The sequence below is a fragment of the Antedon bifida genome, chromosome 6 (genome assembly GCF_963402885.1).
Source record: "Antedon bifida chromosome 6, ecAntBifi1.1, whole genome shotgun sequence".
Lineage (NCBI taxonomy): Eukaryota > Metazoa > Echinodermata > Crinoidea > Comatulida > Antedonidae > Antedon > Antedon bifida.
In genome coordinates, this window is record NC_136231.1 from 17836395 (window position 1) to 17849840 (window position 13446).

Sequence of the window (13446 nt, forward strand, 5' to 3'; positions counted from 1 at the left end):
TCCCGATGGGGTGAAGATGAATGGCCTGAGTTCCGTAGTGGTCTAGCCTTCAGTCTGAACTTAAATTCCACCAGAAATTTATATTTGTTAAGCTAGCGCCCTCTATCATTGAAAAGTTTTCAACTTTTGGTTTGTCACAATCTACGTCACACATGTCCTTGTTTTGCTTTCCTAACAACAAACACGGTGTGTGTGTCACCGGCGCAGTGTGAGGTAAACTTTCCGAAGAAGCATGATAATAAATGAAACTGTATCGATGTGTTTCACTAAATTTCCAGCATTTTAAAGCCTAGGAATATAAAATGGATTAACAGTTAGGATTATTATAACCAGTTATGCCGTTAATATCGTCGGAACAGCCTCGGCCACCTTCAGATCAGGTAAGAAAGAACAGTCAATTTATTACGAAACCGTACCCCTCCTTGAGTGATTTGGAGACAGGAGATGGAGTGGGCCATGAAGACATTCCTTCAAGACGGGATAGGAGGAGTAGAGGCTAGGCTAGGAGGTTCCACATGATCTGACTACATAAGAGGATGAATTAATAATCTTAAGACTAGACCTATTATTAAACTGTGCTAGGCCTAGTTTTAAAAATGTATCATGTATTACAGTAATGTTTACTTGTTTTCAAATGGTTCAAATAATTTTTAAAATGTAAAACCATGTCAATAATATGAGTTAATAATTAAATAATAATGTTATTAAATTAGACTCACAAAAAGTATTGTTACTCGCGATTTGAACATTACAATTTGTGCAATTTGAAATTGCTAAAAGTAAACTAATTTTTCGCACAATTTTGTTGCACAATTTGATACCATTGCGCAATTTGAGCACATCTATCCCTGTCGGAATTCACTCTGCACCGATTACGATATATACTTTTCTGGCTGTTTTACTTTATCGTTTTGATTTAGCTTTTCACTTTTTTTCTCCATCTCCATTGAGATCCAGCCACTGTTACCCACAGCATTGTAATTTTTTCAGTTATTTGCCTTTGGATTTAAATAAATAATATAAATATATATACAGAGATTAAAACAAAATGAATTTTTAATTTGTTAAAAAATTCTGAATGCATTCTGAAAGGATTATTAGGCTACAAAGTGCAATTTAAAAAAATGAAGGCATATCCGATTAGTCTGTTTTGAGGAGACCAAACTCCACATCCCTCTAGGAAACTGGTGAGAAAAGACGAAGCTATGGGTTTGGCGTAGTTCATCAGTATGGTTTGATGGTAATTTGTCCGACTGTTTTTAAATGTAAAGTTTTGTAATTTTTGCAATGTCTGTTGTGATCAACTTTAATTTATGTATAAAGAATTGCAATAATGTTTCATATTCCTGTCCCAATGTTAATAATAATCTAAATCAACATTAATTTGCCAGGCCCATTATGATCTACATTGGACTCACGATTCCATTGTTCAGCTAACACTGATAGTTAATAAACTTTGATTATACATCAAATTTAAACAAGCATGAAGTAGTGTGATACAAAGCCAATTGTAACAAAGCTACCGGCTAATTTATTGGATTTTTCTCCAGTTTCATATGTCTGATCTAGTTGCTTAGCAATAACATCAAATATGTTTTTATTTTAGTCTCAGAAATAGGTTATTAAGTACTCAAGTTCCAGACATTCATTGTTTTTAATCAAAACTGCATTAATATCCTTAAATGTCACCAAGCTATTAATAGACTTTTTTTTTTTATAGAAACACGTATAATATAAAAGTTATAATGCTGGAACTGCCGATGAATCTTTGGTGTTTTAAAATTAGAAATTATTTCAAAATATTGTAATCTGTAATTTAGTGAATTTAAATACTAATAATGATTTATTAATTTATTGACACAGTTGGTGGATCTTCATGTGTATGTGGTACCACCTTCAGCGTGGAACGAACAATACCGAAGCGTTTTTAACCAAGCTGTTAACGAAACTATATCTGCCGGATTTGTCAGGTAAATGTAAAAAATATGGAAGGAGAAATAAATAAAAATGAACTCCTTTAGAAAGCTAGTTAATTCAGTATGTATGCCATTGCCTGCCAATGAATAAATTGTTATTCTAAAGCTCTGTCTACACTATCAGATTAGTTTGACAGAAAAAGTGTGATGTGCCCAAATATGGTAGTGATATACCCAAATATGGTAGTGATATACCCAAATATGATAGTGATATACCCAAATATGGTAGTGATACACCCAAATATGGTAGTGATACACCCAAATATGGTAGTGATATGACATCATCATGTCCATACTGTATGCACATTTTTTTTGTCTCATAAAGTTTGATAGTGTATATATTATATAGTATGTATACTACTGCAGTGGTAATCTTGTAAATGAAAATCATAGTCAATCTGATCAAACTAATCTTACACTTAAATAAAATTGCTATCCTAATAATCACTTATCTCAATCAACAATGCAATCAAGTATATTTTATATTATTTCTTTTAGAGTCCATCCTGAAGATCCATTATATAAACTACGTGAAAATGTTGAAGAGCAGCTTGGGAATGATGTCATTCCGGATGAGTATGTTTTTTTACGAAGTGTTGGAAGGTGTTTCACTCAGGTGAGTTACAAGGAATGGCCCTGTAAAGCCCTGCTTAAATTGTTTAAACTAAATAAGTCTGCAATTTCTGTTGGAGGTCTTGCATACATTTTAAATAGTATCACTATTAAATTGAATGACTTTGATAAAGTTATAAATCCAATATTTGATATTTTTTTAGTGATTGGCTTGTTTGTCAAGTGGGCATAATGTGACCTACAGTTATTTTTGTTGAACGAATAATGATGGATGGGGTGTGAAACTGTCCAATCCTATTCTTTCGCAATTTATTCAAGTGTAATCTTATGAACCATAGTCCAATATTCGTTGATTAACAGTTGAGCACACAATATCTTATTTGTTCTTATATCTCTATCACTAATGTGTTTGAACAGATCTTAAACCAACACTTATGTTTCCTATGTTCACTGTTTTATCAATGGTAATCATATGTTGGCTAGGTGATATTAAGTAAATATACTACAGTTTACTAGCTATTGTTTTATTGTAGTAGAGCAGTTAGTGCCATAAAAATAGCCAAGTTGTGCACTTTATTACCAAAGCATGAAACTTGCCACAAAGTTTCTTTGATGTATATAGATTAAAAATATCGGGGGGTGCCAAGTGTCCAACGTCCGGTATGGCGGCCATCTTGATTTCAAAATGGCCACCATAAAAACAAAAAGTGTTCATATCTTGGCAACTATAAACAGTAGAGACTTGATTCTGGTGTTAAATTGTTCACAAACCACATATTTCTATTTGCTCTAATAAAAAGTTTCGTCAAAAAATGACCGGAAATGACGTTTCTCTCAGTTTGACCTTTGACCTCTTATCTGTATATCTCAGTAACTACTGATCATTTTCAATCGATTTTGGTGTCATTTTGTTCAGAATAGAGACATTTATATTTGTAGTAATGAAACATTTTCACATAAAATGACTGGAAATACAATTTATAACCTTTGACATATATAATATGTGAACATACTGTATGTGGTTTACATTGGTATAAATGCACCTAATTTTTTTTAACGAAATAAATGACACTGCAAAAATGACCAGGAATTATTATTCTGAATTTTTGACTTTTGATGTGATAGGATAGGCGTAAAGTATGACAGATCACTGAGAAACAGCAATCACTGAGCTCATCTATGCCGACTTGTTTGCTAAATTGTGATGTGTCAATCGTTAGATAAAAGTTTTGGTCCTCTCTCCATCATCTTTTTTTTTTTGCAATGTATTATACCATATAGACAATTGTCTGAAATAAAAGTTGAATTGAATTGTTAGATGCCATTTGGAAATATTTTTGATGTAAAGTAGCATTCTTTCGTTGGCCTCTTTGATGTTGCATATGAGACAAGTTCGGAAAGTTTTCATTTTCATGAGTTAAGAGAATACCGTCTTTCTACAAACTTATCCTGCATTTGTGCAGTAGACCTACTTTCATTAGTCAGAAACTCAGATAATTCTTGTTCATTTTCGTTGCATCTAAAAAAATGTACTCCATTTTTATGGTAATGGGCCTTTGCTGTAAATCATCTGAATCCTTTTCCTCGATTTTCTCTACTCATTGATTTTTTAGCAAAATCCGAACCAAATCAATTCGTAAAAGACATCTCAATATAATTATTCAAGTAATTCTCAAATTAGTGACATGGACCTACAATATACTGTTCTGTACAAGACCTTTTTAGGCATCCACTTGTGGACTTTCACTTTGAAGGTCTTGGTCTCCTAATCATACAAGAAACAATGTCTGATTTAATCAATCAAAGTAGTGGGTCCAGACAAAGAAGGGGATGTAAGACCATCCACAGACAAAGAAGGGGGTATAAGACCATCCACAGACAAAGAAGGGGGTATAAGACCATCCACAGACAAAGGAGGTATAAGACTATCCACAGACAAAGAAGGGTGTAAGACCATCCACACACAAAGAAAGGGGTGTAAGACCATCCACACACAAAAAAAGGGGTGTAATACCATCAACAGACAAAGAAAGGGGTGTAATACCATCAACAGACAAGGAAGGGGATATAAGACCGTCCACAGGCACAGAAGGGGTGTAAGACCGTCCACAGACAAAGAAAGGGGTGTAAGACCGTCCACAGACAAAGAAGGGATAGTGTAGGACCATCCACAGACAAAGAAAGGGTGTAAGACCATCTACATACAAAGAAAGGGGTGTAAGACCATCCACAGACAAAGAAGCGGGTATAAGACCATCCACAGACAAAGAAGGGGGGTATAAGACCATCCACAGACAAAGAAGCGGGTATAAGACCATCCACAGACAAAGAAGCGGGTAAAAGACTATCCACAGACAAAGAAGGGGGGTATAAGACCATCCACAGATAAAGAATGGGGTATAAGACCATCTACAGACAAAGAAGGAGGGGTAGGACCATATTACCGAGGAAGCATAGGCCTACAAAAAGAAGATGCAATCAAAATAGGCCTACCACTTGGAAAACAATAAATTGTAGAATAACTGAGGCTTGATTGTTGAAATATAAAGGGTTCTTTGTAAGGTCATTAATAATATATTGATATAAACATGATCATCATACTATTCATTTGACATTCAAATACAGTCTATCTCGAAAAGAAGCTCATACTATCACCTTTTCGAGGTTTTACGGTATTCCATAACATGTATCTTATTTCCTCTGTCAAACTATTAAAACTTTTAGCGAATCAGAAGGTGCCAACACCATTGAACTAATGGTACCACCAAGCACAATGTTTACCAATTTTATGTACTATATACAATTTAAGTCCATTAATCATTTTATATAATTACGCCTATCAGGTCAAAGTTCAAAATTAGGTGCATTTAAGACCACCAAAAACCACATACAGTATATTTACATAATTAAAAATCAATAATTAAATGTCAAAGGTCATAAATTGTATTTCCGGTCATTTTATGTGAAAATGTTTCATTACTACAAATATAAATGTATTTATTCTGAACAAAATGACACCAAAATCGATTGAAAATGACCAGTAGTTACAGAGATATACAAATACAAGGTCAAAGGTCAAACTGAAAGAAACGTCATTTCCGGTCATTTTTGGACGAACATTTTCATTAGAGCAAATAGAAATATATAGTTTGTGAACAATTTGACACCAGAATTAAGTCTCTAATGTGTATAGTTGCCAAGATATGAACATTTTTTGTTTTTATGGTGGCCATTTTGAAATCAAGATGGCCGCCATACCGGACGATGGACACTTGGCACCCCCCGATATTTTGAATCTATATACATTATAGAAACTTTGTGCCAAGTTTCATGCTTTGGTAATAAAATGCACAGCTCATGTCATTAACTGCTCTACTATTGGTTACAGTTGCCATGGAGGTAATAAAATAAGAATTGTTCACCTCTGGGGTGTTACAGTACAGGGATACACAAACACCTTATTAAGGCCAATTTACACAGAAGAGCAGTAACAGTAAGCGGAAAATCGCGTAGCTTGTCCCACATAGAATCTGTATATATCCTGAGCGGAAACCGGCTCTCCGCTCTGCGTTGTATGTAAATGGTCATAAGGAATAAGATAAATTCTACATTTTTATTCCCGTTTCCGCTCGTCTGTGTAAATTGGCCATTACACTAGAAACGTGTGTGGTAAAAATAGTTACTACTAAAAGTATTAGTTAAATTCTGTATTTTTTTGTATCAAATTTTTTTATTTATCCAAGGGTTGATGATTAGTTTGATCATTTTTTACATAAAAAAAATCACTTTATTTATTTGGCATACAGAGATAGACCAAGGATATTATTATTGCAGAAAATCATGGAAATAGTGCATGTACTTTATGACATTGACAGGGAGGTGTCAAAGGTTCTCTAAAATCAAAAAACAATTGAAAGAATGTCATCAATATATTTTGCATAACTTTAAATAGCATTTTATTTCAAATTTAGGCTGAATAATCGGGAAGAATCATAAGACAGTAGACATCCATTTCCATTAAGACCATGTAGAGAAATAGTACAACCAAACTATTGATTAAACCCTACCAACTGTAAATTCAAGAGGGAAACTTGACACTTAGTCTAACCTTGGCTTTGGAACTGTCAATTAAATTCCAATAAATTCTAAAATACAAAATAGTGTGTATTCATTTATAACTGTGCTTTTATTTAAAATCATAGTAAATATATAATAAATATAAAATTAATTGAAATTTAGCAACCGGTAGAGTGTAAAGAACATTGTTTCCTAGGCCACCAAAATCCCAACCTCAGGAATGTACTATACATCTACCAGGAAACAAAGTCTGTCCACTCATTGCAGCTCCAGGCCACCAAAGTGGTGTGATCCGATAGCCTAAACTTATTTCATCTAATTAAATTTGTGTAATATAAGTATTATTTTATGAAGGTGGTACCCTGAGGTGAGGTGTCAATGTGACACTTTAATACTAGCTATAGTTCTTCATTCGTTTTTGTTTGTGGATACACAGCTACTGTAGTCACAATAAACATAATGTCAGGACAAGGTCCAGTTTCACCTTGGGTTTAATTAATTCAAACAATAGTTATACCATAGATTGAAGGTATAAATCATGGAAAAGTACTGCGGACTATGTTCTATTATATTACTGTAGTGGATTTTCAAAATTTTAAAAAATATAATGAAAAATTGTAGTTTTGCGTCAGGGAGTTGAGTAATTAGATGTTTTGCCCTACTCTGACGTAATTTGTACTTTATACTAAGTACATTTGAGAATACTTGCGAACAAATTCGCAAGTAGTTCTCGGGTGGGACTCGAACCCACGACCTCCAGATCACTAGCCTGGTGTTCATACCTCTAGACCACCGAGCTTGCGCTGATGGCTAGTGGTTAGATTCGAGCCCAAGTAAGCAGCGGGTACTGCACCAACAGGATTGTAATTGTAGTTTTGCGTCAGGGAGTTGAGTAATTAGATGTTTTGCCCTACTCTGACGTAATTTGTACTTTATACTAAGTACATTGAGAATACGTGCGAACAAATTCGCCATCTCAGTGGTCTAGAGGTATGAACACCAGGCTAGTGATCTGGAGGTCGTGGGTTCGAGTCCCACCCGAGAACTACTTGCGAATTTGTTCGCACGTATTCTCAATGTACTTAGTATAAAGTACAAATTACGTCAGAGTAGGGCAAAACATCTAATTATAATGAAAAAATTATTTAAACTAAGTCTCTGCTGAGTTTGTAACAATGTAATTGTATAATGTTGTATGCATAGCCCCAATGAAAACCAGTTTGGGATGCCATGGGTAAAGAAATGTAATAATAATAATAACATTACCTTAACGAACATCCAGCATTTTTAGGCCCTGAATCCCAAGTGAACAATCGCTATTGCAAAATCCTAGATCTACCACTGCCCTACATAATTAAATACACTTTTGTTGACCAATGATCATCATAATATATGCAAATAGTGTGTAAATGTTCAATAAATGTTCAAACAGTATTATAGTATAGTAATATTACTAGTTGAATTTTGAAAGCAATGTGTAGTATCTTAGCAACTGTTTGTACAAATTTGGTAAAATAAGCTTTTTCTTTACATTGACAGTGACAATCAACAAATAATATAATCAATATAAACAAACGGTCATTTGTATAGTGACAATGCAACAAGGTATCATGACAATTCATTCTTACACCGTAAAATTGTCTCGATAAAAATACAATATGTAAATGTTTAAGGAGTTTATATTGTTATTGATGTTATATTCAATATGCCCATTTCGAAATGCATTATATTATTTTACATTAAATTAATAGCTTGCTTGATTTTAACTTTTTTCCTTCAAAATTTACAAATTTGATTTTCTTATAATTCTGGTAATCTACAGTTGTTTTTTTTTATTTATTTTTTATTTCAACAATATTTTATGAGGGTGGTCCATCCAGCATCAGATTATTAGGGGCCCTCAGATTGTATGTGCAGGGAAGAATTGTATGAAAATTTAAACAGTATCTGGCCCAACAAAATGTGTCACCTGTTCTGTACAGTACAACAAGTCTACATTAATATAATATTTACAGTAATTTATTCTTTTGTAATTGTTTTATTTTAGGTAAAAGGAAAACAAGAGATTAATGTGAAGGTTAAACATTTCCTACCTCCCTATGTAAGTCAACATTTTGTGTGCCTTTTTATACACTTTAATCTTATAGATAGCAGGGGCAGATTCAGGGACAGATCCAGGGGTAGCGCTAGAGGTGTGTGCTCACACTCACCCAGCTAAAATGAAAATATGAACTACGTTTTGATCTATTTAATTGACAAGCTATTATGTAAGTTAGCTCACCCCCCCCCCCCCCCCCAATTAAAAAATTGTGGATCCAACCTTGTGTAGCGTTGAACACATTGTATCTTTTACTAGTACTACTACAGGTAAATCTGATATTCTTTATTTTGAAATTATATTTCAGAACTTCAGTGCAGAAATATTTGTTTTAAAAAGTAGACGAGAAGCCGTGCCTCTCCCTGAAATAAATGGAGATAAAGGGCATTTATTAGAAAGAAAATACTCCCAAAATGAAGGAACACAAACAACTCAATCTCCCAATAGTGGTTACCATAGTGATGACTGGCCAGCCAATAATGTCATTGGAAAATCAACAGAATTAGGTGCAGGTAAGACGAAAAATGAAACGGCCAAATATCAAAATAAGGGTGCACAGTATAATATAATATCTATTTATTTTTTAACTTCCCTTGGCCCTGATTATGCCACAGACTTATGGCATTGGTGGATTGTGTTAATCTTATTTGTAATTTAATTGTGAGTGTTGTATGTAAATAATCAGGGCTGGCTGTGTTTGCATGATTTTGTGATGTGTTTGAAAAAAACCCACTAATTTTAACATGGCCAAATATCAAAATAAGGGTGCACAGTATTACAGTAACTAAACTGAGTACAATTTTGAAAGCCCAGACCTCCTTCCATTTAGCTGCTATATTCATATCATTCACACTTAGGGAAACATCCTAAAAAAGTGAACTACAGTACAGTACTGTACTTATGGGAAATATCTTAAGTGTGATTGGTGAATGTAGCTCACTGGTTTTGAGTAGTTTTTGGAAATATTACTAAATATTGGATTTAACAACAGGGTTGACTACTAAATTCTATACCACATGGAGTAATTATATCGCAGAGTGGGATTATATCCATGTTAGATATAGAGTTAGCTACCAGTACCACACAGTAATGATTAATACCAGAGTCTAAGGTGGGTTTTTACCATTGGTACTGGTAGGCTTACCAGCATTCCCCTGCCCCAAGGGTTATGCCACAGACTTAAGGCATGGGTGGATGGTGTTAATATTGTAATTTACAATTGTGAATGTGAGTGTTGTCTGTAGTCAGGGCTGGCTGTGTTTGCATGATGTGTGATGTGTTTGATGTGACAAAAAGCACTTATATATATTAATAAATTAAGCACATTTAATATTGATCACTATCCGTCAGTTGTTTGTAAAAAGATTATTAATGTAATTGTATAACAATAGCAATTAATAGTATGTTTTGTTGAAAAGATATTAAATGTTTTATTTTAATAGTTACTTAGTGGATGATACTAGAATTATTGATTTTAAGTTGTTTAATATCTTACTAAAATATTATTTGACCTTGTTGTGTTTCTAAATTTAGATTTTATATTTAAAAATTATATTTTTTTTCTACTGATATTTACACAATATTTATTATTATTCATCATACTTAGTTTATTATAAAGCTATTAAGTAAACTGTATTGATTGTTTGTTCATTGTACTTTGTCATTTAACGGTGTGCCTCATTGCATGCTTACTTTGTTGAATATCAGTTTGGAAAATTTTGTAGTATGTTGAAATTACTAACTAGTGTAGAGTAGTGACAAATTGATATAATTTATTAGAAATTTGGCTTACTGTAGAAATGTTTATTTTCTTTAAAATAATACCTTATAAGGTATACAGTAAATGTAATACTGTAATCTATTAAACAACAGAATATTGAAGGTTAGTTAATAATTATTGTTATTTTATATTTTAAACTTGATAATATTGAATATTTTATTCTTTTTTTTATTTCCTTCTCAATCCTTAGTAAAATCTCCTATTAAAAAGCGAATTGGACTTCAAAAGAAGGTTCCAATTAAAAAGGGTGGTTCTAAGGGAATAAGTAAAAAGGGTGCAATTGCATTAGGTAGTAGTATGCAGCAAAATGGTAAAATCAGTGGCAAGCAATTTAGGGAAGTAACTAATAGGAGGCCAGAGAAAAAACGTTTAGCAACTGCCAGGGTTATAGGGAAAATAGGTACGAATAAGGATAGGCCTCCTGCTCGAGGGGGGACTAAGATTGGAAAAGTTACAGAGAATAAGATGTCAAGGCCCAAACTAGGAGTAAAGCTAAGCAGTGAGGCGGCAGGCAGAAGAATATCAGGAATAGGTAGAGGAGGTAGCTTAGTACCAGTGAAAAGGCAGGGAGTAGATAGACAGAATGGTATTACTAGCTTAGAAGGGAGGAAGAGGCAGTCAGTTGTGCCACATACTAGGCTAAAGCATGGTAAGCTGTTATACATATAGCAATATTGTATACAGTATATTACAATACGCTTTTTCAGGATTTTGTAATGTAAAACAAGAAACTCTTTTTTAGCAATAGAATACCTTTTTTTTGTGATTTTGTATGTGAGAATAACTTGTTTGTTTGATTGTGTATTATGGTGAACACTGTGGTTTGTGATGCACTTGTAGTTATTAAACTCATTTCATTCATTTATAGGACCCACTGCACCTAACTCATCGCACCAGCCAAGTAACCAAGGTGATAACAATGCATACACTACTCATGATACATATTCCTCATTTTCTCCCTCCGGACAACATCCGCTTCCTCCAATAGCTGCTCGTCGTTTTCCTCATCCTCCCCATTCACATTCTCCCATCCCTCTCCATGTAAATTCTCCCTCTCTAAAGAAAGATCAACCACAGCAAGATGGTTTAACTTCCGTGTCGCAAGATTCGATTCCCCGTTTTTTAAGCCCTGACCAAAATGATGACACCTTCCCTAAACAGGAGGGGGAAAATTTATCACCCCAGTCTGAAGTCCTGTCCAATATTATTGAACATAGGCCCCCACTTAGTGCGACTCCACCTGATTCTCCGTTGCTCAGTTTACACCCAAATTATTTAACAAACCAAATGGGAATTACTACAGAGCATGTGAAACCTAGTGATAAATCGGGCTGGAGGGATACTTACACCAACGGAACAAATGAGGACTCGGGCATTGCCGAGCCAACACCAGAGGAAGGAGATTTAGAATTTTCTCGGCAACTTCATAACCCAATAGAAAGGTTTGTAACAATAGAATTATTTTGTTAATGTTTTTTCACAAAATAAATAACTAAATGAAACGGAATAAGGGAAAATGTTATCCAACACTGTTTACCTATAATCATACCCGATCCATCATATAAATATAAATATAATATTCTTCTAAAGTCTTATAATATATTCCATTGGAAGAAACATTGAAGAACTTTGCTTGTCATGGAGTGTGTAGTTTTGTGGTTAAGATGGTAGCTTACCAATCCCAGAATCCTGGGATCAAATCCTGTCAGACGCTATGATTTGTTCTTGTGTCAAAAAACAACTTCCAGAGATTTGTAATAAGACCTTGTTATGTAGATCTTGTGTATCTTGATTATATTGTTTGTAATCACAAACGAATGTATAAAATTCTTTTACCATTGGTTTGATAAAAGAATTTTATACATTAATCTGTTTGTCTTGTGGACATGACTACCAACTTTAAGAAGGATAGTGAATGAAATTACTTATGATTTGGCAATATGATAAAATTCAGAATAAACATTTTTTTTAAAAGCCACAAGCACTAGTAGATTTAGCCAGTCCATAGTATTAGTCCTCTTTGCAGTTTTTAACTTTCCTTTATTATAGGCATGATGTAAATTCACAATCAGAAAACCGACAAATGATAGTTGTGGACCACAATCAAGAAGAACCTCATCGAACAGAACAGAGAAGGCGTCCTCACGACGAGGACGATTTCCATGAAAGCAGTGAACGTAAAAGAATTCAGGAATTTCAATCAAGATACGATCAATTTTTGGAAGATGAAGAAAATAGAAAAGAACTTGAAAACTTAGAGAAGATAAGAGAACAAAACGCGCAGAATATGGTTGACATACGACAAAAGAGAGAAATGATGGAAATGACGATGGCCCAACGAGCCCAAGATCTTGCGCTTTCCAACGGTAACAACCAATATGATGAGTTAGAATCTTCTGAAAGAGCTAGCAAAGAAGTATCTCAATTTGGAGATAATACAGCTCTTAATGAAAAAGAGCAGGGACATACAATAGATGAACAAAGAGACTTGAACCATGAACAATGGTCTAATGGTCAGGCTCCGGCACTGACAGAAAAAGAGTTATTACAGCAATTCCAAAGAGATGAAGCAGACAAAAACAGAAGAGCTTTAGAAGCAATAGAAATAGATGACTCTAATAAAGAACACTCATTTCTGAAGGTAATCTTTTTGTACAGTAAAGTAAAGTATGAATTTTTGTAGCATTGATCCATATTTATTTCTATACCTTTTTTAGTGACAATACAATAAATACAATATTCAGTGTTGCCTTGTTTAAAAAAAATATTTTTATAATTAATTAGTCAGATTTTTGCCCTACTCTGAAGTAGGTTTCATTAATTAACCTAATTAAAAAAACAATGAAATAGTGTTGATTTGAGAATCTGTGTCATGTACAAATGGCTAATAATAATAATTATTTATTTGGAAGCTACACTTTTGAAACAGTGGCACACTTGAA

At 33.8% G+C, this 13446-nt stretch overlaps 1 protein-coding gene across 4 annotated transcripts in view; it reads left to right on the forward strand.

Moving 5' to 3' along the window:
- The first annotated feature begins 194 nt into the window (after window positions 1-194).
- The window catches only part of LOC144844433 (spermatogenesis-associated protein 1-like), a 32288-nt gene continuing 19036 nt past the window's right edge, over window positions 195-13446 (forward strand). For 2 of the 4 annotated variants that reach the window (XM_078701338.1, XM_078701339.1), the window contains exons 1-9: window positions 195-380; window positions 1864-1970; window positions 2475-2592; window positions 8674-8727; window positions 9032-9236; window positions 10695-11153; window positions 11373-11414; window positions 11808-11946; window positions 12554-13145. In XM_078701338.1, the coding sequence (XP_078557464.1) occupies window positions 336-380; window positions 1864-1970; window positions 2475-2592; window positions 8674-8727; window positions 9032-9236; window positions 10695-11153; window positions 11373-11414; window positions 11808-11946; window positions 12554-13145 (1761 nt within the window). In that variant the 5' untranslated portion in view covers window positions 195-335. Of the gene's footprint in view, window positions 381-1863; window positions 1971-2474; window positions 2593-8673; window positions 8728-9031; window positions 9237-10694; window positions 11154-11372; window positions 11947-12553; window positions 13146-13446 lie in introns of all 4 variants that reach the window. The other 2 variants (XM_078701340.1, XM_078701341.1) reach the window with 2 other exon arrangements.